This window comes from Balearica regulorum, chromosome Z (genome assembly GCF_011004875.1).
Source record: "Balearica regulorum gibbericeps isolate bBalReg1 chromosome Z, bBalReg1.pri, whole genome shotgun sequence".
Lineage (NCBI taxonomy): Eukaryota > Metazoa > Chordata > Aves > Gruiformes > Gruidae > Balearica > Balearica regulorum.
The window spans coordinates 86,706,290-86,733,392 of NC_046220.1; the positions used below are offsets into that span (position 1 = coordinate 86,706,290).

General features: G+C 44.2%; 2 protein-coding genes across 9 annotated transcripts in view; one reads left to right on the top strand and one right to left on the bottom strand.

The window, feature by feature from the left end:
- Window positions 1-5,025: 5,025 nt before the first annotated feature.
- Window positions 5,026-23,385, bottom strand: TXNL1 (thioredoxin like 1). 3 transcript variants are annotated; one of them, XR_012833124.1, is made up of 9 exons: window positions 23,112-23,382; window positions 20,786-20,882; window positions 19,539-19,712; window positions 15,846-15,968; window positions 15,396-15,465; window positions 14,600-14,772; window positions 11,784-11,888; window positions 7,457-8,031; window positions 5,026-6,979 (listed from the first exon to the last, which is right to left on the bottom strand). XR_012833124.1 is itself a non-coding variant. In XM_075740740.1 (8 exons), the coding sequence occupies exons 1-8, from the start codon at window positions 23,207-23,209 to the stop codon at window positions 5,171-5,173; spliced, it is 870 nt and encodes a 289-aa protein (XP_075596855.1). In that variant the 5' UTR covers window positions 23,210-23,385; the 3' UTR covers window positions 5,026-5,170. The 3 variants fall into 3 exon arrangements, 2 of the variants coding, with proteins under 2 accessions (XP_075596855.1, XP_075596854.1); XM_075740740.1 differs by lacking the exon at window positions 7,457-8,031 and having other exon boundaries at window positions 5,026-5,200; window positions 23,112-23,385; XM_075740739.1 differs by having other exon boundaries at window positions 5,026-8,031; window positions 23,112-23,385.
- A 140-nt stretch (window positions 23,386-23,525) lies between these two features.
- Window positions 23,526-27,103, top strand: part of WDR7 (WD repeat domain 7) — a 136,032-nt gene continuing 132,454 nt past the window's right edge. For 2 of the 6 annotated variants that reach the window (XM_075740733.1, XM_075740738.1), the window contains exon 1: window positions 24,285-24,965. The gene's annotated coding sequence lies outside the window, so the exon portion shown is untranslated. Of the gene's footprint in view, window positions 24,160-24,283; window positions 24,966-26,354; window positions 26,563-27,103 lie in introns of those variants that run through there. The other 4 variants (XM_075740735.1, XM_075740734.1, XM_075740736.1 and 1 more) reach the window with 4 other exon arrangements.

Here is a 27,103-nt window from a genome sequence, read left to right on the forward strand (position 1 = left end):
GGCGGAGCTGCGGGCGGGCAGGGCCCGGGCCCGGGGCGGACAGCGAGGGCACGGAGCGTCCCCAAAGCCGCCCGCGGCCGCTGCAAAGAGACAGGCCGCTGCTTGCGCCTTCGTGTGCGGCACCGGCGCTCCCCAAGGGAGCGGGAGCTGCCCCGGCACGGCTCGGGCGGCCGGTTCGCTTAGAGCGACGGTACCCGCCGCAACTACGCACGAAGGAGTAAGAGCCCAGTGAAGCCGCCACGTAGCTGCGGTCAGGCAACGTTTCACCTACACGTACATGTAACCAGTGCTGCGGTGCGTTACCCGCGCTAGGTTTGTGTCAGGAACACCCGGCGTTGCAACGAAGGAAAAAAAAAAAAATCAAGAAGTGAAAAACTTTCAAAATTCTGCCAATATTCAAGGCCAAGTAAGCAGCAGTCGCTTTGACGTCAGTCCTGATGCAGAAAACCCCAACCAAACCCCCAAACTCAAACAACGCGAGTTTGAAGATTTATCAAAATACTCTCAAGAGGCAGGAGTACAGTTTACGCCAGTCAACGCAGCTTAATAAAAAAATAAGACCTTATCACACCAACTAATTTCTATACACATTTTCCAGCACGATTCCATACTCAGAGCGGTAATTTAGGTATTTGTTTCTTCTATCCTGCTCAGCTTTCTGATAACAGCTGCCAGGCCGACATCCGTAAAGCACATTCACTGCCCTTACAACCCGGCCCAGAGGCCGTCGGAGAGGACTCGCCCTCCTGCGCACGGTCACAGAGCAGCTCCCCGGAGGAGAGGAGGGCGAGAGCGCCCTGCGCAGAGCTCCCCTCCGCGATTCAGAGCTCGGCCTGAGGACATCCCCGCACCAACATCCAGGTAACGGCCGCAGCGGCGGCAAAGCGCCTGCGGATAAAGCACAGAAGGTCTGGACTGCTCCGTATCAGAGCACGGCAGCAAAACGCTTCTTTACACAGCCGACTGGGATCCAGCCTTCTGCAGGCATAGTTCTGCACACGCAGTTTTATTTTTTAATGACAACCTTGCGTGCTTTATTTCAGGCCGAAAGCGTGCTGAGCCTGGAAGGCGGCAGCGAGGAAGAGCAGGGGAGCGCCAGTGCATCCACAGCGTGGTTCACTCAACATCCATCTCTGCTCCCCTTCACCGCTAAGGAAGAAACCTTATGCCATCATTCAACGTTTTCATATCGTGCAATTCATCAAGGGAACTTTATGGGAGATTCAGCATCGAGAACCATTCTGTCATCACAGGCTGCAGGAAAAAAGTTACACACACTTGTATGTCCTACACGAACCACCTTTGCAACAACGCTGGCCTCGAGCAGGGCAGTGCTCTCCCGAGCTTTTAAAAGAGATACTGGGTTTGAGAACTACTCATAGACCAAGTCACCTCGTTTCCAGTGCACGTAAAAATGCACGGCACGAAGGAAGACACTTTAGTAAGAACTACCCAAGTAGAAAAGACCCTTCAAAGTTTCAGCCACAGGAACAAATAGATTTGGTATCAAAGTCAAATCTTTAAGAAACCTGGAAGGGACTAGTTAAGATGCACAGAACGCACTTGAGGCTAGGAATGAAATTCAGTAAAACACGGTTCATGTTCCCTAACACAAGTGAGTTTTATGCCATGCAAAGTGCTAATATCTGAGTCAGTAGCTAGGTATTTTATTGGTGTATCTCAAAACTACTCTTCTAAACCCAGGTACAAACTAGCTGTTAAAGAAAAAAACAACCAACCAACTATCACTTTTTCAGAAGCGGAGCTCGCTGCAGTTAAGCTGTTAACCCTTTGGACATTGGAAGTCTCCTCCCATTTTATTACTTCTGATGTTCCTTGTGCATACAAAGTATTTTGAATATGACACCTAAAAAAAAAGCACCAGGTCCACAAAAGCAAGTTCCATCAGGGGATTTATTTCGTCCTACCCAGGCCGTTTGCCCCACGTCAAGCCTGTATGAGAGATTCCTGGAGAAACGTTACGGGAGAGCAGCCCTGGGTTCCTCACCCACAAGCTCCACGACTGAGCCACCTCGTTGCTCCAGCGCGGCGAAGCCGACCGAAGGAGAAGGAGTCTGCGTGTTTCTGCTTCTTTATCACCTCTGGCCACGCTCTCGACTTCCTCCTCGGCACGGTTTAAGAGGCTATGTCACATTAGAAACTCGCATCTCCTATTGCCTACAAAACGTTAAGGGCGTCTCCAGCTAAACGAGACGATGACAGCAGTAGGAAAGTAGCAGCACTTATTTCAACGTGGTACTTTGAAGGAATTGGGCAGATTAAAGATGTACCTCCTCAAACACAAGCATGTTTTCAGGCTTTAGCTTCTAACCGTTGCTACTACTTATACTGTCTCCATTAATTTAGAAACCAAATGATATTTAGAGGTTCATCTTCTACTACCTCAAACTCTTACCAGAAATAAAAACATCGAGGACTATAAACATGCAAATAACCGACTTCCCCAGCGCTGTCTTTGCTCTCTCTGGCAGTCTTTAGACCCCGTCCGGCAGCCGTCCGGTCATACACGCTTATTAATCTCAACACACAACTAACATAAAGGACGAGAGAGCCTACGCAAAAGGCTACGGTACCTGCTAGCAATTCAAGTCCCCCTTCTCAGCCTGTTCCGTGCATCCGCGCAGGAACGTTTCAGACGGCGACGCGCTGACAAAGGTACGGCGCTGCGGATGAGTTCTGCCGTGCAGTCCCCACCCTGGTCCCCAGGCCAGCGCGCTCGGTCCTGGGGAGCCCCACGACTGAAGAGCCCTTGGGCACGACAGCCACCAAACAAAGCGTTGCCAACCCCGAGGAAGCGAGGGAAGGTTCCAGCAAAGACTATTCTTTAAGCTACCGGCTGAACTAGGGCACCGCTGTAAGAGACATCCGCACCCACAGATTCCCAGCAACCTTTCAGAAGTCACTGGAAGATCAACAGACAAACAAAGCAGCAGGGGCTGGGCCGGCTGAAGGAGGACAAGGGGACAGGACGGCTGTCAGAGCTGGGTCAGACCTTCCTTACCCGTCAAAGCACGGAAATAATTTTAATTAATACACATGCCACTTGCCTCCGCAAGACTTCTGAGTGATACGCCACCTTATTTCACCCTCCTATCCCCAACAAATGTCAGCCGTAGAATATATAAAAGGTAACTGAACAGAGCACGGAGCGGATTTAACCTCACGACAGCCTAGCTCGGACGAGCAAACCACTTCACTTACCACAGCCTCTGTGTTGGCCGAGCGCAGGCAGCGTCCTGGTTCCCCTCCAGGGATCCGTTACCGCACGGATCAACTTCTCCCTGCGACTTGTAACACAAATCCCGGGGCATGCAGCCGCGCAGCAAGCGCTCATCCCGCGGGAGCCACCTGGCCGCCACGCGAGAGTAACGCCACTTACACGACAGCATTGCATCCTAACTCCGGGTCTGTGACGTGTAGGTCCTCGTGCATCACTCTACCCCAGTTTCCATTAAGCGAAACATGCGACAGTTACCTCTAGACATTTATTTAGATCTACGTACATAGTATCATTATGGAAGGTATGCATCATGCGACCAAGGAAATCACAGAAGAGTCTCAAACAATAGAAATCTGCCTAAACTTTTACAAAGATGAGAATCACTAGGTTATCAAATCTCTCGGGTATAAATATTATGAGGTAAGCAATACTTAAGATGAGGCACTTAAACGATAACCAAAAGGTAATTAGTGTACAAAATTATAAACAGGAACAGGTATTCATATTGCCCTCAGTTATATTTAAAACCGATTTATATTCTATATACAGTGTTACGTGCCTTACAGCCCCGGTGAAGCGAACAGGAGTACGGAAGGAACCGAGTCACCAGTGCATGCCCTCAGCTCCAGTACAGGTAGGCAAGTATCCTGGTGTGGGCAGTGGTACGGTAAAAAAAACCAACAAACAAAACCCACAAAACCAAAAAACAGCCAAAAAACCCACCAAACACCCACAAAGTGTCTTTTTCTAGACAATCTCCAGCTTTCTGTTTGGAGGAAATCTCTGTGCTAAGGGAAAGTTAACTTGGTATTCGCCACAGATCTGCCAAGCCAGAAGAGAACCACCCTACCGCGTTCAAGGAAGGAATGCCAATTAGGACAGGATTTAAGCCTTAGTGGGATTTATGGTAATTAGAAATGTAACAAATTTAACTTTACAAAGAAATTAATTATGCCAATTAAAATACTTAGCAAGTTTTACTGGGAATTTATACAGTATTATACGTATATGGTACTGATCAACGCCCCATTTATTAAAATTACTTAGGGCATACTTCCAAGAAAATCTACTAAAAGTAGTATAGGAATTCCAATTAAGATATAAAATTAGTATTTGCAATAAACATTTCCTTATCAAGATCCAGAGAGAGGAAAAGCCACCCAATAAAATAAATGATTGACGTTCAGGTGGGGTGCACAGACATCTGAACCCCCATACCTGCACAGCTTGCTCGAGGCTGCCTGGGGAACCAGGTCAATATTTTCTAATATTAAAAAAACCCCACATGCACTTTTAAAAGACTCAAGAATTGCCAGTGCCGAAGAGCTGGCATCAGCATGCCATTTGTGACAAATCTGCAAGTTAATGGAATCGTAACTTAAAATATGCTGCTTCCTCCTCCTCCACTTCTCAAGGGGCGGAAGGGCAATTTCCAAGACAGGTGAAGTTACTCCTAGCTGAGAGGTATCTCCGATTTCACAGGAACAATGATCCCAAGTGCACTCCGTCTCCTAACAAAGTAGCTCGGAATTTATTTCTAGATGGCCTCTGAAGGCCGTCTTATGTTTTACTTACGTGTGACATTTTCAACTCTCTGAACAAACGCAAGCTACGTTATGTCTTCTGTTTCTAAAGATAAGCCAGGCGAGTTTTGAAGTTTAAACACAACAAAGGAAGAGCCACAGTTAGTAGAATAACCAAATTAAACTTGGCAAAAGTAATGAATTTTATTTACAAATACATGTACGAGGATTACAACAGAAACACACTAAGGAAACTCCATCTCAACAAAAGCAATGATTTATTGGTAATGGCATTAAATGAAACAGATTGACAGTCTCTGGTTATGGTCAAGCAATTATCCAGGAGTTGTAGATAAAAGTGAAGATCTCTTTGATTGCGATAAGGCCTTCCAGTGTCTTTTGCGTCCTAGTGGCTCTCTCCTTTTTTGCCAACTACCTGATAAGAGAAAAAAAAAACAGAAATAATGTTTAACCAAAAAAGTCCTGCCAAGTATTTCTGAAAGTCAGTCTCAAAATAAACAAGTGCAACTGAGTTTTGAACTAAGTTAATGCATTTACGCATCATGCATTATTGTAGCACTTGCAGAAGCTGTGAGCCCCTCTAAAAGTTGAGGAGGGACATAAGGCACACAAGAAACCTTATCTTTAGTACTTGTACGGACAGCAAAGAATCAGTTTCATTTTGAGAACAGTTAGAAGACTGCAACACAGCAGACCACACTTAAAAATATCCGTGTTATATTCCAAGCATTCAACCTTAATACACTATATAAAATATTATAGTGGGAAGAGAACCACTGGGTGCTCAAATACAAGTCTGTTCATTTCCCTCGGCATCCTCGCCGTGTACCTCACGGAGAACGTTTACCTCACACTGCAGATCAAACCTATAAAGAAATCTGGAAGTCACCTGATTTTCAGTTATTCCTTGTCAAAACATTATTCCTTACCAAGTCTCCTTCCAATCTCCAATTCTGCAAATTCCACCTGCAATCAGTCAGCTTAGCGCTTCCCTTTTCTGAAAAGATCACCGCTGCCACCAGACTCTGGTGAGTCGATGTGCCAGCCAACAGCAAGCGCGACTCCAGCACTCTCTATACTGCGCTGCGGGTTTAAAGTTAGCGGAGTTCACAGCAGAAGGGTGTCCAGTCCCTTTAGGATAACTGAACACAAAATCCTGAGAGCAGAAAACGATGCTGTTTCAGTCACTTTTCTGAAAAGATTCAGACATAGTTCTAGTGCTCTTGCAGACCCTTGAGAAAATATCCATTTATAAGCCAAACTGAAATAAAAAGAAAAGAAGTCTTAAAGTTTAAGACTTCAAACTGCAGGAGGGACCTTGGGCATGGTACCAACGTTCAGTTCATTTCCATTAAGGAGAGAGCAGCACTTCTGGCTCTGACAAGGTGTTGTCAGAATTCACGTGAACAGAGTTGAAGATTACGCTAATAGAGCACAAGGTTTCCCATGACTGCTCATAACAATGCTGAAAATGAAGGAGTAAAACCTTCCTTGTGTTCTAACCAATCACCTCCTATAGCAAATGTGTTAAGTATTGATAACCTCTGCAGTTAAGTGACGATATACCACACAAGATGCATACACTCAATAATGAAATGTAGAACTAGGGGGGAAAACCAAACCAAAACCCAACCTCCGCCCAAGTCTCATGGACGCACTGGGAACATTCTTCTGCATCTTTTTTTCATTTCTTGTCCAACTTCAAGAGGGAGAATTTTTCACTCTACAGCTGCTTTTGGTCAGCTGAGTTATCACGGTCACAAAGTAATTAAGATCTACTGATGAAAAGTACTTTTAAAAACCATTTTCACCTCCAAGGAACCCTTGACCAGGAGCATTTACCAAGCTGTAAATTCAACCTAATGCTTAAGGTCAGGAAAATCCACTCTGACAACATGAGGAAAGAAGGAAAAAATAAAAATCAGGAGCCCAAATCACTTGCATTAAGATCAAATTAATCAAGTTAAAAAAAGAATATAGTTAAAATTGTCAAGAAGCAGGATTTATTCTTTGTGTGTTTCCAAAGCACCACACTGTGTTCACGCACAGATAAAGCGAAACAAAAACGGAAGAAAAAAAAGAAAAACCACAATTAAAAGATTAAAGATTAGATGTTAGCAAGTGTGGAACACCAATGAAAAATATTGCTATACCAGTCTGAGGCAGACAATGACAACTCGCCCATGTGTATTATCTGTGAAAAATCAATCACACTGATATGGATATTTTGTCATCGCAGGTCAAAGAATCCCATTTTCTGACCACCCCACTCCACCTTCCCAAAAGCAAATGGGCTATTTAAACCAAAACAACTGTCATTATTCTTTTCTCAGAAGTAGATTCATCTTCCTTCCTTTTACAGAAACAACTGCCATCTAGTGCATCCTAAGGTAGTGGTTATAGCCTGTAAGTCCCAGACAAGAGGATGGGTTTGGAGCAGGCTTTCCTGCAATCCTTTGGCTTTTCCCCAAGCATCAGTCCAGAGCCTGACAGCAACAAAGCCACAGCCAAGTATGGTTCATTATCAAGATTAGAACTGGAAATACTTTATAGCAGAAACTTCTGGAGCAGAGTTGGTTTTGTTTGCTCGAAATATAAGAGGTCAAGTAAGTAAAATTAGTTAGATGCTGTTGGAGAACCCTAATCAGGCCACATATGTACAAACACTCACCAACTCCTCACTGCGTCTTCCCCGAGCAGGTGCTCAGTGCCACAAGAGGGACAACACAGAGTAGTACTTTGCAGCCATTCTAGCTTGCCTACTGCTTACTGAATGACAAAGGGCACTAAGCTCCACTAAGGTTAAAAAAAGTCATGTCTTGGTAGAGCATTTCACAAGCTGCATCTCAAATAGCTTTACAAAATTCAATACGGGCTGGAAACCGAGTTACAGAAAATAATCTGTAAAAGTACTGTATGGTATGCCTTTAAAATGTCAAGTTCAAGATAACAGTGGGACAGAAATTTGGCAAGACTGAAAGGTAAAGAGAAGTTTTTAAGGTAAGATTTGGAGTGGGGAGTGGAGGGGAAAGATGAATTGATGAGTCAGAGGGTAGAGAAGGCTGTTCCTGATGGTAGAAGGTGCAGAGAAGGCAGCTCTTGCATCAGTGCCGAGACTGTGGAAAGGGTGAGAGATGCTAGATGAGCAGAGGGAGCAAGGAAGGGAGCAGCGCAAGACCACTTCAATCTTATTATTACATTTTAATTTCTTCTGCCTTTTTAGTTCTTTAGAAATGGGAGGTTAAGCTGAAAAACAAACAAACAAAATGTTACAAGAAAAAAAAGCAGCAGCACATAGTGCAAATAAGCAGTTCTGAGTAGAAAGCAAGCCTTCACTCAAGGGGCAACAAAAAAATCCCACAACCTGTCGATACTCATCTATGCCCCAACCTCAAAACGGAGCAGCAGTATGTTTTATCCATTCAAACCAGAACTATATTGGACATCAACAGTTGCGTGCTCTTCCAAAAAACAAAAGCATGTTTACAAGTTCGCCACAAGATTCACCAGAAGGTAACAAATACTAAGCTATCAATCGATGGTGAAAAACCCCCAGAACTTGCACCTTTATTCTACACTTTTAGCTGCCTGCCCAACAAAGTAGTCCAACTAAGAAACGTCTATGCTTTGGAAGCAAATCTCAAATGCAGTCTACATGATCAGTTATACCTTAAGTCAGACCTTGTGTGGCCAAGAAACATTTCTGTCCCCCTTTGCTGTCACTCCAAAGAGTTCCCTCCTCCACAGAGGATAAAAATCAAGTTGTGCAAAGAGCAGAAAACACCCAATGTATTAAAACAAGTTTGAAAGCAGCTTTTATAACTTTATTCACTCAGTCCAGCAATACTAACTACATGCAACAAAATGAAGTCATTTTTTTTACAGCAAGACCAGTCAATCAACAGAACAACCTCTGCAGGGAGGCGGCAGAACCTCCATTGCTGGAGGTTTTCACGATGAGATGGGACAGGGCACTAGATCATCTCATTTTGGCTCCCTTTCCCATGAAAGGTCGGACCAGGTGATCTTTTGAGGTCCCTGCCAACCTGGGCTGTTCTGTGATTCTATGTATGTCCAAACTAACTTGAGGCCAAAATCACTAATGAAGGACTGACTTAGCTACACCTGCTTAGTACTTCCATTATTTTTCAGAGTAGATGAATTTTAGCTTTGTATTTGATAGTATAAGTAATAGAAACAGCACCTCATTTATACTGAACACAGGTTCAGGAAGAGGTGATTCTTCTCACAGTCCTGTTGGTGTTAACAGAGCACTACACAAGCAAATAGGAGTTTCCCTTGACTGTCTGAAGGACATGGGAGCTGCAGTTACGCACCTTAATAATCAACTGCTGAGCAGGAAGCTGCTGTAAGTAAGCATGCGTTCAGATCCCACCCCAACTGGGAAGCAAAATACGTTAGCCTGAGCCTTAGCAGAAGTCATTCGGACCAATCTTCTTGGTTTTGTTTTCTTTGAAACTGAACATACTGAGCAGCAATGTGATCAATCATAAAAACATGACTGGAATCACATTCATGTCCACTTCTTAATTCAAGCCCTTCAAATAAGGTATTTATCAGATTCTTACAAACACTTCTCAAAAACTCAGGGGAAAAAAGTATTCCCCCCTCTTGTTAATCATAATGTAATACTATTTCTATCATAATTAGAAGAGAAATATGAACAGTAGAGAGACAGATGAGGGAGTGAGACAGATGAAAGCACTGAGTAGTGTGGGTAACTACTCAAGGAGATGAAAAGAAAAATAAGGTTTCCCAGTTAACCTACAAGCCTAAATATAATTAATGCCCAACACTATATTAAGGTTTCATAGCTGACAGGATCACTGAAGAGGGGAAACAAAAGTTAAAATTCCTAAGAGCACTGCAGCTCTGCCAGACTACACATCCCATTTGTTATGATGAAATATTTTAACAGCCTAATATTAAAACTACATGTTCAGGAAACAAAATAGGAATATTACATATAGTGTCAATGAGTATCTCAACTGAGACAGGATTAGCCCAGTAACGCCTGCTCCTCTATTTAAGGTCGTTGTGACCAGTTCCTTAACCTCCTGACGTCAGCAGTACAATGCCAACACCAGGGGCCAGTCTGGTGCCTACAGAGCCTTGTAGGGTTGTGCCCTCTCCCCTTCCATTTCAATGCATGGCACGAGGCACACTCCTTGACAGTGCCAAGACATTCACCTGCAAACTTTAAGAAAACCAAATTTCTTAACTGGCATAGTATTTGCCAGGCCATACAGCAGCTTCCAAGCACCCACACTGCATCTAGAAGAGAGAGATCTGTAAATTCTGCGGGAGAGGGCCAAGACGCCTGGAAAGCCACGCTATTTTTAATGCCTTTATAGGGCTGTGTGAGGGCACGTGGGAATTAAAAAACCCACTCCCCACACAAACACTGACTGCAGTTCAGGTTGTTACAGCAGCCAGTTTCAGGCTAAGGCAGTACTTCAGTACTGCGTCCACCAAACTAACATTTTGTCCATGCAACTTAAAATACTGTACGAAACACACATCGTGCAGGCTCACCACTAGTCTCAAACCCACGGAACATTCCACATAAAAAAACCCCAAAACCTGAATTGCTTTACCAAGTGCCCCCCAGTCAGGATTCTCAATTAAAAAAATAAATCACTACTTTAACAAATGAGAGGGTCAGGTTTAGAGAGTGCGCTTGTTGAAAGTAAATTTTCAGTACTTTCGAAAGCAAAACTAATTTACAAAGTTTAGGGAACTGAAAGTGAGACAGAGATCAAATATTGAGTCAGAGTCCAACCCCCTCACAGCAATACCAGAAAGTACCGCAGATTAACAATGTTAAAGCAGTAACTGCACAAGTCATTGCAGGGGATGCCCTAATACCGTAAGTACAGCCAAAAAAGCCGGATAAAACAAAAAATGTAAGCAGACTGGAAAACAATTAACATATTTCTAGTTTTGGGAGAACTGGAAATGCTATATTAGGAAGGTCTAAAGTTGATATCCAGTTAATTTTAGTACATTGGCACAACTTTTTCAATTACTTCAAGTTTCACTGAAGGGCAGCAAAACCTGTTAAACTTCTATTTATTAACTTATTACCTGCAAAGATATTAAGTTTTGCACATAGAAGTTAAGATCAAGTTGTGATGTTAAAAATTCCAATACATGGCATGTTTGTGAGCGTTAGTGTTTTTACCCTTCAGAAGTTACAGGTTACTCGTATAATAAATTTTGTGGTGCCTTCAAGGTTATCAGTCACCTACACAGCAGTTTGCAGACAGGCGTTACAGCAGTATTTGCTCTTTTACAAAGGCTACTGAGTTTGAAAGCAGTTTAGTTTAAAAATACTTATTACATTTTGATAAAGTTGCAAGTAGCTTTAAAGTTTCAACCCTTTCAAACCCGTTTCACATTCTCAAAAAATAATAATCAAGAATTGAGAGTGCCTTATTGTTCAGCACTAGTGTGTCTAAGGTCATACTGTAACAAGTTCTTTGCTTCTTCACTTCCGCTTTAAAAAAAATGATATGTTTAATGGAACAGACACCTTGTGACCAAATACTTTTCAGATCTCAAGCTTAATGTTGCCCAGTGAATAAAATCCTTCAAAGTAGAAGTCAAGTCAATCACAAGGAGTCTAATTTGTACGTGCAATTGCTTCTCTACTTCCTGAACACCATCAGAAAGCAAGTTTCAAAATCAAGACATAGATCTTACAGCTGCTAAAAAAAATAAATGTTGTCTATAGAATATATAACTTGACAGCCCCTCAAGTTTTCATATATACATTCTTATCAGTTAAGAAGTTGATGAATAAAAACTTGTAAGCAAGACCAAAGATTTGTAAGATAAAGCTACACATTTTCTTGTGGATGCCAAAACTACCTGAAGTTGTGGAATTGTAGCAGCAACCAAGTGTATTTGTTCCATCAACCCATTTTTGAGTAGGTTTAAAACATTCAAAAGTGCTTTTAAGAAAGAGGACTCACTCGCTTGAAGTCATTCATATTTGTCGCTTGGACTGGAGTTCCAATAAACGTGAAGTATGTAATTCTTGTTGTCTCTTCATCACCATGATTGGATTGGACAAACAACTAAATAAAAAAAAAAAAAAACACAAAGAGTTAAGGTAAATCGTCCATCCCTGAATTAATATATAAAACATTAAATGCTCAAGATTTTTGAACTAACCAGATTAATGCTTTTTCCAATTATAAAGGCCTCTAACTTTTAGAGAAGCTACTGTCCTCTTGTTTTAAATAACGATTATATAGAATGCTACTATTTTCCTGGTGGTTTGTTAAAAAACCCCACACAGCTTGGATTTTCCCAGCTTCCACTTTCGACCTGAGACCACATTCAGCAAGCAAAAACAGGATCTAAGAAGTCCCAATTCACTGGAATCTACTTAAAATGAAGTTAGATATCAATTTAACTGTTTGCTGAAGCCCCTAACACTATTCATGTGTAGTTTACTACTACAGCTTACATAATTATGTGTTTTATAGCATGAACACTGGATTTATATAGCTATTTTAGGGTTCCAAACAAACATCAAGCTTCTTTTGCAATGTGAACTAAGGAATTATTGCTGGAACCACTACACTTTTTAAAGTGGACAAATGAAAGAACAAGTTTTGCACGAAGTAGTATTAGTAAGGAACTTCGAGTTGGAAGAGCAATGAGGTGTTTGTGGATCTTTCCACACTTTATTGTGAGCACAGAGAAAGGAGGAATGAGAAAGAAAGGGAGTAGTGGCATCAGAAGAAAGAAAGGAGAGGGAGGACAAGAGCTGGGCAACGGACAGCGTGCATCACACCCTCCCCACTAGCCACAGCCAGCATTGTGAAGATGCCCTTGCGCCTCAGAAACTGCCTGTGCCACAGACCACCGAATGCTGGGGGGTACACATCACTGCACGCTTGCCCCTCCAAGCAGCTTCACAGTCGTTGGAAGCCCATGTATTTTCCTATCCAAACAAGATGTATGGAAAGCGAGGGTTGAAATGCTAAAGAAAGTACTCTTCAGACAGGAAGAAACAGAAGAGCACGTCAAGGACTGACTTTTGTCAGACAGAGCTGAACTGCAAGACGTTCAGATTCTGTCTCAGTAATGATATGAAGAGTTCAACAAGTAGAGAAAACAAATGCCACTGAAGCAGCAGTAATGAAAAGCAGCACACAACAAATGGGGGAAAACAGCATTGGATATGATGAATTATATGGATTAGAAAGCCAGAAAAAGTTAACAAACCTAGCAGTGAGATATATATATAAACGAAGTACAAACTTTCTCATACCGGCACGGAAGTGTTCAATAAGCATTTCTGATTATACATGGCAGAAAAGCAGGACAATTTTTGTAGATGACAACTATGCCTCCTCCAATTCATCAGGAACCAAATGGCAGATTTTTTTATCCACAGGACTATGTAAGTGAGCAGAACTTCATCGCTCACACTGAAAAGCCAGGTGGTGGACAAGATGACTGGCCATCTCGTCCTTAGGTGGTCTTAAATACAGAACCGAGGTTGAGCTATGAAACTAGGGGACTGCTACTGCAGTGCCCACATGCAAAGAGTGCAAACAAGCAGAACATCTATTTAATCACCTTATCACTTGTCTGGTGTTTGCACATCATCTTGTCTAAAGCTGACCCAGGATTTCATTAAAGAACAAATACGTAACTTGTACTTGTCAGCACGGCTTTGCAGAACATAAGCCTACGTGACCAATCCCCATTTCATTTGGGGGACGATAAAGTTGGTTGCAAAAGTAACTCCGAAAAGGAGTTAGTTAGGTTTGCCTCCCATTACATTTAAAATAACTGCTAGTAAAACAGTGCTAAACATGAAAGTAGCCAACTGATCTAAAATGCGGCCCAACAATAGTAAATTAGAAGCTTACCAGAAACCTTTTTACAGAAGAAAAAGTGTGGTGAAAAGATTGAGGGTTGATCAGTGTTTTGGAGTTACCCATAACTCATAAGCTGGTGATTTCTGCGGCCAGCCCACTAAAACATAGTTTAATTCCATCAATTATAAGCCCATACATTTGCAAATGCCTAATTCAGGCCATGAAACACATTTCCATAGAAAAGAATTCAGGGGTCATACAGGAAAAAACAGTTCAACGCAATACTGCGGCAAACAAGGCTAGTGCAGTACCTGGCCGATGCAAAGCGCAGAGCAATTCCAGCATCAATTTAGTCATTGCACGTATTGCACTAGAATCTGTATTTTTATAATGGAAGAGGAGAAACTGCACCTGCATTTAGGAGTCAAAAAAACTATGTGAAATCTGTGGAATTCTCTTACAGCAAGAGAATTAGAGGGCTCATTAAAAGACAAAGGTGCTTTGATTACAGCATTTAAGAACCCTCACAGAAAGCAGGTACGGAGCTTAAAGACATTGCAAGTACTGCACTTGATACTGAGAAAGATCTGTCTTTTCTGCAATCAGATTACTGACAAACTGGATTTCTTGTCTCCTCAACTCTTCAAATGAAGACAAGATGCCTCTCAAGAAGGTACGTTAGTAAAAATGCAAGCTGTGTTAAACAGCACGCTAGCTCATGAAGAGGTGGAAGCGAACCTTATGTCTCATACAAGGTCAAAAGAGACATTGCATGCACATGGCCTTGTCTCACCTTAAATTCCTGAACTGCTTTTAGCATAAGCATACAGTATGTGATTGGCAGAGAGAAATGAAGAACAGTTGCAATGAAATCAACAGACATGCACGGTGCTTTAAAAGCCTATGAAGTTTTCAGCCTGCACAGACCTCAGAGTAGAAACTTTACTTACAGTTACACTGTTAACATTCTGAAATTTTACATAGCGAAGCTGGATAATCCCGTCTTCTTTAATATCATCCGGTGTCAGCTCCAGGGCTTGAGTTGGTTCACTTCTTTCTGCTTCTTCAAAATCCATAGATCGAGGAAGGTTGATAAAGATTTTTATGTACTTTGGACCTTGCCCTGTGTTAAAATACAGAAGTGGTATTCCGCTGTTTAACTATATTTCCAAAATGCTGTTTGAGAAGCCCTCGCTCACCACAGTCTCTAGATACTACTCAAGGAAAGCAGGAGCTTCAATAGTTCTAGTATCTTGTCTACCAATCCTACATCACCACCCTGGATACTGAAGAAGATCCAAGGCTGCACTACTCACCTATGTGTCAGAGAATTCCGCAGAAAAAAATCCAAGAAAAAGTCTAAAAATAATAGGTTTGCTGTGTCATACAACACCTGAACACCTTATGTAATTTTATAATGCAAACTAGGTTACCAGAAAAACTAAGCTGTGCCTTTCAGTAGCTCTCACACTAGTTCTTGAATTAAATGTAAGTTTCCCTTTGCAGTGCATCAAACTATAATAAATATTTATGTTTGTGTCATACCAAATAACCCTGCCCCAGGTCAGTGAAAAAATGAATGAGATCATTTGTTATGCGATTCATTTACAACAGGTTTACTGATGCTACTGTGGGATTTTCAGGCAGGTAAGAGGTTCCAGGGAAACTGTCATTTTTAGAAAAATTCAGCTAAACATGGGCAAAGCTTTGGTTTCAAAGATATGATTAAACAGTCACTTCACTCACCATTATCTGGCCCCTGAAGTTTCATGGAATAAAGCTTGACAGGTTGACTAAAAGCTACAGTAATAAGTAGCTGTGGAGAAAAATATTGCTGTTAAATACTGTTTTCTTCATTCTTAAAACCAAACATAGCACAAGAATTAACTAGAAAGAACCCTGAGCTTTGACATAAAAGTACTTACCTGCACTGTATTCCACACATGCACTAGTCTGTCACTTTAAAATATCAGCAAACACTACTCTGCTTAGAATTCCCCCCCCCCCCCCCCACATAAGGGGATGTGAAACTGGAAATGCTACAACCACCTTTGTATACTAATTGTACTTACATCTTACTAACATCTCCCACTCTTTCTTACACTACTATAACAATACAAGCAGACAAGCTCTTAAAAAAAACACTTGCAGACCAGACATCATTGAAAATATCTCACTTTAAAATATCTACTGTACCTGCTCATCACAGTCTGATTCCAAGTAGGTAGAGTCTTTACGTAAACAATTATCAAATCCATGCTCATCACTCTCATTAAGACATTCACAGCCGGCTTTATTGATAAATGGCATTAAATCCATCTGAAAGTAAAAGCAAGAGCATTGCTGAGTGCACGATAAGTGCGCCATGAACTCATCTGGGATTAGTAAGCATTGGAATGAATTAAGTTCTTCATTCAACAGATTAAAATAACAAGACACACAGAAAACCTCAGGGGTTTATATCAAAAGACATTACAAACAAACCCTACTAATACTACAGTACTCGGATGTGTCCTGTTCAGAACCGAATGACATTTCCCCCCTCAAAATCCCACATCCTGGAACACATGCTTGCCTTTCTGAGAATAAGAAATTGGGCACAGGGAGAATTTTCAGATACACTTTTGATAAACGAGACTATAGTGTCGTAAATCACACCACAACATGGACAAACAGACATTAGACTGGAGCTACAATCAACTTAACAGAAAATAAAACCCAACAAAACAGAAATGGGCCTCCCCAAAAATATATTATATATTGCAGAACAAATTAAAAGACCACCTCTATAGTTCTTACCAGGCTTTATATGCAAAGCTAGTCTCATTTTACATCTTTTCCAGCACTGTATACAAATTAACTTTATGAAACCTTTTCCTACTCCTTTCTCCATATGCTTTGGTAAAAACACAGAACAACAGAAAAAAGCAGCTACACAATTCACCGTGAACCAGTCTGGTTTATTGCTCAGCTCTTCTGTAAAGAGTCCAACTAAAACTGTTAATATATACGCACTCTTCAGATTAAAGCAGACCGCTATCCATGCTCCAAGCCTCAACCATTTAAAAGGTGGTATTGTTGCAGAGGCAGAATAATCTGTATCAATTTCCAGACAACCAGAATTTTTTGCCTGCAACTAAAGTAACCCAAGTCCAGCTGAAGCACAATAAGCCAGGCTAAAAATCAAGTATTTCATATATTAAGGCCTGAAGACAGACCATCAACATCAACAGTAAAAATTCAAGATCAGATAAAATTCAATTCAGATAAAAAATCAAGAACAGTCCAGGCATAAAAAACTAAAGGAACTTTTAGGATGACAACCCCAAAACACCTTCTTAAAGGCATATATTAGGTCCCAAAGAATAATATACCACCCTTGGAAAAAAGCACACACTAGCTTGAAAATTACTGCATACCACAACTCAGGCTATAGCTCCACGATACAAACAGAACCAGAAAACCAACTGCTGAGAGAACACAGCTCCTGCATCTTACTTCCCTTAGCTCTTGCGACTATGTTATTCCGAGCAAAAAATACTTTCCCCCTCCCAACACGCAACTGAAGGCGTAGCTTCCAACTCCCACCCTCAGTAGACACAAGGTAAGAAAAGAGAAGGAACACACAGCTGCCCAAGAGGACAAGGATGCTTTCCTGGAGCCAAGGGCAGTGCGGTTTGGGTCAAGCACATCCCCAAGCTGCATTTCAGCCTACCGCTTACGGGTCAATGGAACTCCTGCTTGGGTCATACAAGCCTGAACGTACTCAGGACTTGATTCGCGGGGGGAAGATGCCACCTCCTACAAGATTAACTTTTAACAGAACGTGGTGCGTCCATCTCAAAACCAATCCAAGCACACCTGAACTTGCTACTTGAGTGATTTTCAACGTGCTTTCGGCTCCAAAGCTAACAAGCTGAACCTTTGTCTTCTGACATTCCCATTGTTCCACAGAGGATTTCACAACAATTATAAATGTGAGTGTTCACATATCAAGTGAAGTGCAATGCACGCCGTGGAACAGTTAGCAAGTAGCTGAACTGCTAGAAATTCAAGTGACCCATGCCCTTGCAGCTTACTTAAATGAGAAATATTCAGCTGGATTTGCACCCCACTTACATTTGCCTGGATATGGCCAGCTATGAATTTAAAATACATAACCTCCAAAAAACCTGCCTTTGCATTTAACAACATAATCTTGGGTTCTACAGATACTCATCACAGTTTAAGCTAAGTTTAACATACTAGATTCGCTAATGCAAAGTAAGGTGCACGCTACAGCAAATAGCTAAGCGCTGAACTGTGACATATGATTTAGGCGAAATGTAATACACCACATAGCTAACGGTGTTTATACTTTTGGTAGAACAATAGACAATCTCATTTCAGGAGTAATATTACACCGAGGATTGCTTGGCGAATACCACCGAAGACGGCAGCTCTAGGAAAGCGTTTTGTCACATTAGAGTTCTCATTTACATGTGTTTGTTAGTACAGCTGTCAGACAGGCTTATGATTTGCAACACACAATTGCCTTGAGGTAACATGAAAACACGGTGAAAATAATTTCCTGAGAGCACCATTATTTCTAAGCGGATTGCTCCCTTACTGAAATTTTGGCCAAAGATTCAAGCATCCCTACAAAGTTTTGATTGACCTAGAAGACATGGGCAAATCATGCAATGATAAAAAAAATCTGTTCATGAATACCAATTTTTAAATTCTTTGGAAAAACGTTAAAATCAAGTTTTAGTTACGAGAGATTTGGATGCAAGGTTTAAACACCATTCAATTTGAGAACATGTATTTAGAAACGTTCACTTTTTCACAAATTACTAAAAAGTTACAAGTTATTTACTTCATTTACACGATCTGTCAATGCCTGGGCAGCGGTTACCAGAGTGATAGGCAGTACCCCTACAGAAGCAAAATGATATACACTAAGCATTACATTGACAGCAAATTCAGTCAGCAAGAAGTCATTCTTGTATGCCACTCAGATCAGGCACATAATCTTTTCCAAGTATTCCTGTGACTTTTTTTTTTTTTTTACTTTTTATATTTTTATATTCTAGTCATTCCTTTACAGGCCAGAAGAAATCTAAAGAGAATACTTTGCAGTTCCATCCACTTTTGCAAACATTAGCAATCAGGCAAGAGAAAATGTGTCATGAGATATTGTTTATCTAACAATACTCTCCCAAAGGCATCTTACTTTCAGCTTCATCTCCCTCTACAGCAGCTTGCCCTGAACTGTTATGAAGGTTAATTCCTTCAGCTACAGAATCTCTCCTTTTTTCTTTTTTTTAAATCAATAAAAGAGAGATAAGAAATAAAGACGATTAAAGAAAGGGTAGGGAGCAAGAAGGAAAAAAGGAAAAACCTAACTGAACCTACCACCACATAAATAATGAGAGGACTTCTTAAGCAACAGCCAGAGTAACTTTTCAACGGTTTTGACAGCCATATCTAACAATGTCTTTTCCCACGGACATTTTTACACTTTAAAAAATGTTTTGGGAAGACAGATTGGAATGTCTGAGAAGAGGAAAGAAGCAGAATAAGCAGCTGCACCAAAGAGTTCATCATAAAACATGAGATCCATTATTTTAATAACCAAGGGCTATGCACGGAGATGTTTCTTAAAACATTTTACAATTCTCTAACCATACTTACTAAATAGGTACGTGGCAATTTTTTAATTTTGTCTGAAAAAGGAAATCCAGACAAATGATCTCCTCAAAGCCATGGCAAACTTGCAGTTTTACCTAAAGTAGTATTATTTGACTTAGAGTATGTCTAGAAAGGAACAATTATTTTTTATTTTTTTTTAAACACTCCAGTTACACAAACATTAAAGAAAGTTATCTTAAGATAAGAGATGCATACATATCCTTTTGGGATATCTGTATCTTCACTGTTTCCAGGATCATTCTCCAGGTGCTGTTTAATTTTTTCTTCTAAACCTACAGCATCTGCTCCTTGATATTGGTCGATTCGCACTTTGTTTCGGAAAAACAGAAATGTCGGTGTTGCTGATATATTATTGGTAGCAGCTGTTCCCTGGAATCCATAAATTAGTAACAAGTGTTACCTAACAGAGTATTCCAGTATTAGGCATTTCACCTAGATAAGAACACACACACACTAGATATTAATCAAGCTACATCACCTCAAACATCACAAACAATATTTGGTATTTTATAAACAGCTCTAACTTGGACAACAATTTTAAGTTAAATTCTTCAGATCCTCCTAATCCTTTCCACATCTGGGCATTCTTTGACTGGACTTCACATAGGTACACCATAAAAATCGTATCACTCGTTTGCTCTCGGAAGTGGAGGACAACTTAAACACACACTTATATTTTACAAGCTTTCTTTACACCTGCATTCCTTCCTCTCCCAAGCCACATTCGTGCACACCCAGGAACTGCAGCCTGCTGCTGCAGAAGGTGAATTCTGTTTGATTTCTACCTGTCTCCATACCTGTTATGCACTCACAGTAGTTTTCCCAAGACTTTCCATAATTTAGTGTCATTTGCAAACATTGTTACCACTTTGATGTTCATCTCTCTCCATTATAATTTGTAGTAATTCAAGACACTTCCTTTCAACATACCATTGTTAATTTTTGTTAATGACCCTTAAGTCAATCAATAGCTCACCTGCAACACTGCTGTCTGTTAAAAACAGTTGAGTAGTACTTGAGAGGAATCTAGTCACATTAATCACATCAGTTTATTGCATTTTTCATTTTGCTCAATAATTACGCCAATATTTGTCTGGGAAGACTTACTCTTTTTAATTCATACTGGTGCCATCTTCTACGTTTAACAGTATTATCTAAACAGTACAAGCAGCAAGAACTGTTAAACTGTTTAAATGAAGGACATCCCAGTGGTAACTACAAGAACACTTCTCTAAATGAAAGTTTTTTCTTTGTTCACATCTTTGTGTGTCTCCTAATTTCGGAGAATTTCACGATACAACTATTGGTGAATCACCAAATGTGTCAACAGGCACAGGATACTCCTCTTACTATACTGTCTGAACAGCTTTTCTTCAAGTTTCCCATTCACTACATTATCCACGCTCTCTCTCACAACTGAAAACATGGGTTTGAATACCAACCTGGCATTGATGTACATCTACTTCCAAAAAAGTTGCCTGGGGATATTTGTTACTCAGAGCATTGAAAGCTGGAGCTATCCTTAAACAAGGGCCACATCTGTGAAAAAAACACACAATTTAACTTAATCTTTTTTTTTTTTTTTTTAAATGCCTGCCCCAAATAGAATTAGCACATTCATGTTCTTACTGATATCCTTGGTACATGTAAAAATAACCTTCCTACCTGGCTGACAGATGGTGAGCAATCCTGGTGATACAATTAAGAATGACATTTAGAAACACATCATGAAGTGTTAATTCCCACTTCCTCAGACAGCTTCAATGTCACATGATTAGCCTCACCTATTAATTAATACTAACTTCATATTTTCCATCTAACGGGTTTAGCTCCAACATCTTTTACCGCCAGCCAAAGTCCTGCTAACTAAAGTGACATAAGGGAGGGCAAGGAGTTGCCTGCTTTTCCTGAAACCGCAGAAAACACTCTTAACAGAAAGCTAGCACTAGCACTCCACGTTACCTCCTGAGAAAAAATAGTATATACAAGAAAATCTACATATGACTGGAAACATTTAACAGTAATAACATACCAAACCTTCAGGAGGAATCATAAAATTCCCACTAGAAGAAACCTTGCTACAACTGTAACTAGTTACTACCATGCTTATCTGACCCTGGCAGACCAGACCTGACTTCTCTAACGTAACTGTATCACCTTGGCTGAAAATATGTATTTGTTCATTATTATACCTTTTTGCTGGTATATATGAAGCGTACAGACACAGCCATTCCTGCAAAGGAATATTCTCACAACTCAGCTTGCTGGGAAAGAAGCAATTAAAAAGCAAAAAACCCCAGCGGAAACTCCCTCCAACAGCTTATCAACATAGGCCGTATCTAAGAGCGCTCTGTCAATGGGGCTCTGCCAACACGTATAGCTGCAAAACAGCACAGCCGAGATCTGCTTCACCTTCTTCTCCTCTCCCAACAGAGAGGGTACGGATCCACAGCAGCGCAGCAAGGCAAGCTCACGGATATCTCAACGACTTGGATGTCTCAGCGTATATCTAACTGTCCCGGGTTGGCTGTAAGCAAAACGTTTTCCTGGGCACACATGTACACAGCATTATGGAGCTCACCAACACCTCTACAGTTATGGGTGGAGCCAACTTACCTGAAAAAATAAACCCAACCCTGCAAGTAAGAAGGAACAATCTGACATCGGAGACGTGTATATCAACGCTTTTTCTTTTGGTACCCACTGGGATACACAGCCAGGGATTCCTGTGGCCTCTTCCACCCGAGCAGAACATCTTTCCTTTGCTCTTTCGCAGCATTACACCTGAATTCTTTTGAGCTCCAAACAGCCACTGGAAGGGGAATGGTTCGACCGTACGCTTAAATAAGGGGTGGAAGGATGAAGAAAAAGAGTATGGGCATTAAAAGCTAGGGCTTCAACAGTACTGAGGTACACTTTGAAGCCCAGCACCCCCAACACTGTTGCTATTCTCCCTAATTCCACAGATTACTGCCAATAACTGAATTGCTGAGGTTTCCTTTGGCTGCCAATGGAGCCCGGTTACACCACACTGATATTTCAAAGCCCCGCTGAGAGGAGGGTAAAAGCACATCCGCTTGGCCTGGGCAAAAAGGGTGAGGGTCCAACTAAGCTTTATTAGAGCAGATGTTTTTTTAAGAGAAACCAAGAACAATGCAGTTCTCTACCCTCGCTGAACAGCGGCTTCCTGACCTGCAAGCGGATTTTAAGTCAGCGTAGTGCCCCATCTCCTCAGAGCACCTGAGGAACAACAGGTTCAGAGGGCAGGAGAAGCTGGAGCAGCTGCAAAAAGGTGCGTTAACACCAGAAATACCATTCTGATGCTCTGACTATATCCATACGCTATGGACAGGGAGTGTAACTAATGCTAAAAAGCTAATTAGCTCGCAGCCCTTACCCGCAGCGGCTGGCTAGCGACCAAAATGATACAGCATTTTGCCACTTAACCGCACTTCTCAAATTTTAAACCTTCCAAACTCCCCTCAAGGCCCCCATCGGTTCTCTCGCTCCCGGGGACCCTCCTCAGCCCCAGACCGGGGATGGGAACGACAAGGCCGGTTTAACGGGGCGGCGAAGAGACGCTTTCCGGTGGGTCAGGCCCAGCTTCCCTCAGCGGGAAGGAGGCCGCGGCGGGGGGGGGGGGACGGGGGGACGGCAGGGACGACGCGGGGAGAGCCCCGGAGCGGCGATCGCCGCTCCGGGGCTCTCCCCGCGTCGTCCCTGCCCACCGTGAATGGAACCGGGAGCCCGTATCCCGCCCTCACTCACCCCCGCATGGTGAACTTCACCACAGCCAGTCGGGAACCGGCAGCGCTGAGTTCAGGCTGGAACTCGGTGTCGTTCGCGATCACCTTCACGCCCACCATCCTCTCGCCGGGAGCCGGCGGCTGAGGAACGGTAAACGACGACGGTACCGGCCTCGTTATCTGCAGCGTCACGGCGGGAAGGGGGAGCCCGGCATGCACCGCTCGGTTCAAGGCGCAGGCGCGCCCGCCACGCCGCTCCCACACCGGGCCCGCCGGGCGGACATCTTGAGGGCGGGGCGCTGCCTCTCGCGAGAGCCGAGCCCGGTCATCGCCATTTTGAGAAAGGGCAGCGTGAGGGGAGAGGTGAAGTTGCCGTCAGCCATTTTAGTTAGGGGCAAGCGCGGCGAATTGCGGGTAGGGGGTGTGCGCCATCTTGGTCCGGGGCAGACAGGGCCGGAGGCGGCTGAGGAGGAAGAAGAAGAAGAGTAGGAAGGCGAGGAGGAAGGCCGCTGTAGCCCGGCTGTGAGCCCTGCTGGCGGGAGAAGGGCTGGGCACTGCGGCTGGGAGCGCTGACAGAGCCTGGCCACGCTGCAAGGGCCTAGATGCTGTCCTCACCTCGGGAATGGGGAGGAGGGCCTGCACACGGCCTTCCTGCTCCGGGGCCCATGCCAACGTTTTGGCCAGGGCTGGTTCTAGAAACGTGGAATTAAAAATAAGCTGTGTTTTATCCTGCATGCTTTCTGTTAACAAGAGTTGAAACAGAGTCTTGCTGCTCCGCTGTGATTTTTTGAGGCTGCATGGAGCAGTGCTCCGACCAACACTGCTGAGGTTGCCTTTGAGACTACTACCAGACGTACAAAGTCAGCAAAGAAACCCAAAACACCACCTTCCCGGCAGGCATCGCCTGCTGCGTTCGAAGCTCACTAACGTGTGCTGCATGCTGTAACGTGGAATGGAGGAGCTGCTGCAGTCGGGCTCCTGGGAGGCCACTTGTGCCCAGGTGGGTCCCAGCCTCCCTGAGGACACAGACCTCTCTGGGGAACCTGGCCTGCTCCCCGACCACCCGCAAGGTAAAGAGGTGCTCCTGCAGGCAGGACAGTCTCCCTGAGCCTCCTCATTAATGTGTACGATGGTGTCATGGATGAAGCAGTATAATTGCTGTTTAACAAAACGAAAGTGTTTAATTTATTAGCACCTTAAGAAAAGTGAATGCTTTCTGTAAGTCAGGCCTTTTAGAGCAGCTAGTTTAAAACAATCCAAACACGAGAGCGAGACAAAATACCTACTTCCGTTGTGATAAAATGCCACAGGACTTTGATCAACGCTGGCTTCAGGAATTTATTATTCTAGGACAGCTGGAGAATCTCTCTTCTCCAGCTGAAAGTAATTCACAGGGAACAAAATCGAGAGGCATTAGTGAACGTATCCGATGACTGCGTCCCAGGGTAACTCCGGGAAACCAAGAACGCAAACCAGGACCTTCCCTGCGGCCGTGCCGTTACCGACAGCTGAGCTGTGCCTTACCCCTCGCGGCCCCGGGGCCGGCCTTCCCCTCCCGCAGCTGCCCGAGGACCGCGGGCCGGCCGTACTGGCCGTGCCCGGGCCCGTCGTGCGCCGCTCGCCTGGCCCCGGTGCCGCAGCCCGGCCGCCTCCCTCCCGGAACCCCGCCGCAGAACGGGGCCGCTCCGCCGCCCGGTTTCCATGGCGACGCCGGCTGGCTCTGCCTGCCGTCAGTCACGACGGCCGGGGGCTTTGCGACAGCGGTGTGGTAGGAGTCACGGCAGCCGGCGGTGTCAGCTGGTCGCCGCACCGGGCGAGGGAGTGCGGCGGGGAGCGCGGCGCCCGGGGATTCTCCCCACCGCCCCGGCGGGGACAGGTGAGTGCCTGCCGGCTGCCGGCAACCTTCGGGCAGAGGGCACCTTCCCCCGCGGCTGGGCCGGCCGGCCGCTGTGCCCGACCGGGCTCGCTGCCGGCCCCCGCGCTGCCCCGGCCCCCGGCGAGGCTGGCGGCGGCCCTCGGGTCCCCCCCGGGCGGCGGGGCGGTGGTGCGGGCCGCCATGTTGTGCGGGGGGGGGGGGGGGGGGGCGCGGCGGCCGCACCTGCCTGGGGGCGATGGCAGCCTCCGCCCCCAGCGGCGGGGCGGCAGCAGGTGGCGGCCCCGCGGCGGCCTCCGGGCTGCCGGTACCTACCCGCCGGGCCGGTGCGGGGCGGGAGGGCCTCGCCGCAGGGCTCGGCCTGGCGTTCCCCCCCGCGGCGGGCGGATGAGAGGGGCTTGGTGCGCCGGGAGCCGGGGAAGGGGCGGCGGCAGGACGGCCTTGTGCCGCGGGGAGCAGCGGGGCAGCGCCGGGCGAGCCCCCCTTCCCCCGTTCCCCGGCCCTTCCCGCCGCAGCCCCCCCCCCCGGAGCCGGCGGCACCCCGCGGCAGGGCAGTGCCGGGTACCGGCTCTCCACCCCAACGCCTGGAGTCTCGGGGGGCTTGTGCCTTCAACAAGTTCCAGCGCCCGCTGCGGCCCCGTCCTGTGTCACCGTGGGCTGGGGCTTCTCGGTACGGCTTGGGCCTGTCACCGGAGCCCGCAGCGCGGGGCCGGCTGTCAGCGGGATGGAGAACTCCTCGGCTGTTAGCGGAAAGTTACCTGAGGAGTGACGCTTCGTACAGGAATAATCCTTTGTCGGGACGTGAATTACTCGTAACGCCAAGTTGTCGTTACGTTGCGGCCTCTCTCATCTCTTTTTCTGCGGTAGCCGTGGTATTATTGGCAGCTGGGGATATGGTTTGCAGTTTGCTTTGGATAACTGTCCTTCATGTGATCCTGACAGTTTCAGACAGGAAAAATATATGTGGATTTAATGTGTCACCAAATTAAGTGCCAGAAAAACCTGCAAATGGCTTTCAAAGGTATCTATTAACTATAATGAATGATTTAGAATCCCAAATTATCATTTCCTCCTCTCTCTTGTTTTGTAACCTTCTACATATACACGGAGTGGTGGTTTTTTTGGGGGGGGGGGATAACCAATTTTACCTTTGTATTAAGTACTTTTAAGTCAGGCTTTTGTAGTCATTCCCTCAGCTGGGGCAAGGGGCAAGCAATAATCTTTCATGGGATCGTCGCTGTTGGTATTGCCACCTGGAGATGAAGGAAGAGCTGCTGTCTTAACTAGTTACTCTTAAGTTTGTTTTGGAACAGTTTGTATTTGTTGAATGTATTTTTGCTCTTGAGTGTGTGGGGAAGGTCTGACGATAATGTTTATGATATTTTTATTTAGATTACTGTAATGGCTGGTTGCAGTCCTAGAGCCCTGTGACAAGCGTTGTCTCTGAGTGCTTGAAGTACAGAGAAGTTATGTGATGTAGCACTGCAGTTTGGAGATAGCTACTACAGATAAATTGACTGAGGGGGGGACCTAGAGGTACTGGGTGCACAACGCAATGCAGAAGTCCCTGATTTCAGAAAAAAAGCAAAGACAACTTGAGGTAACAAATTTTCAGTCAGCAAAGTACATGGGTATAGAAGGCGGCTAGGTGCTGTTAATTGTTTAATCCTTGATCAGCATAATGATAATGACAGTCTGGTTTGTTAGTCGTTATCACCTGGATGGAGATCACCTTTCACTTCACGTGACCTTCACTGTAGCCTAACAGTCTTGACCAAGTTCAGAATAGTAGCTTAGTTTTCTTTTGATGAGTGGGGTTAGCGAGGTCAGTGTGAATATTCATAGTAGTAAAATTAAGTGTGCTGTCTCTATGAAATTGAGGCCTTTGAAAAGTCCTTGCACCCCTTGGTTACGTAGGGATACGTCAGTTCTCCTTGACAGCTGTTGGGGGCTTCTTTGTGTGTATTGACACAAGTAAAGCTGAGTATCAAAATGAATGTAGTTGGGAGTTTAACTCCCCAGCTGCTGTCCCATTTTGGGTGTGCATTTGTGCGTGCGTGAACGTGGCATTAAAACTCCCGGATTATCTATCTTTTTGCCAAGCTGGTCTCCTGACCTTGCTGTCATCATGAACAAATTGT

Coding starts and splice junctions, on each gene's coding strand:
- TXNL1 (XM_075740740.1), bottom strand. CDS start 23,209: ATGGTGGGCGTGAAGGTGATCGCGAACGACACCGAGTTCCAGCCTGAA. Junction 15,969..19,538: donor CAGATATCCCAAAAGGATAT/GTATGCATCTCT, acceptor TTTTACTTTCAG/ATGGATTTAATGCCATTTAT. Junction 5,201..11,783: donor ATATGAATGACTTCAAGCGA/GTGAGTCCTCTT, acceptor TTCTCTTATCAG/GTAGTTGGCAAAAAAGGAGA.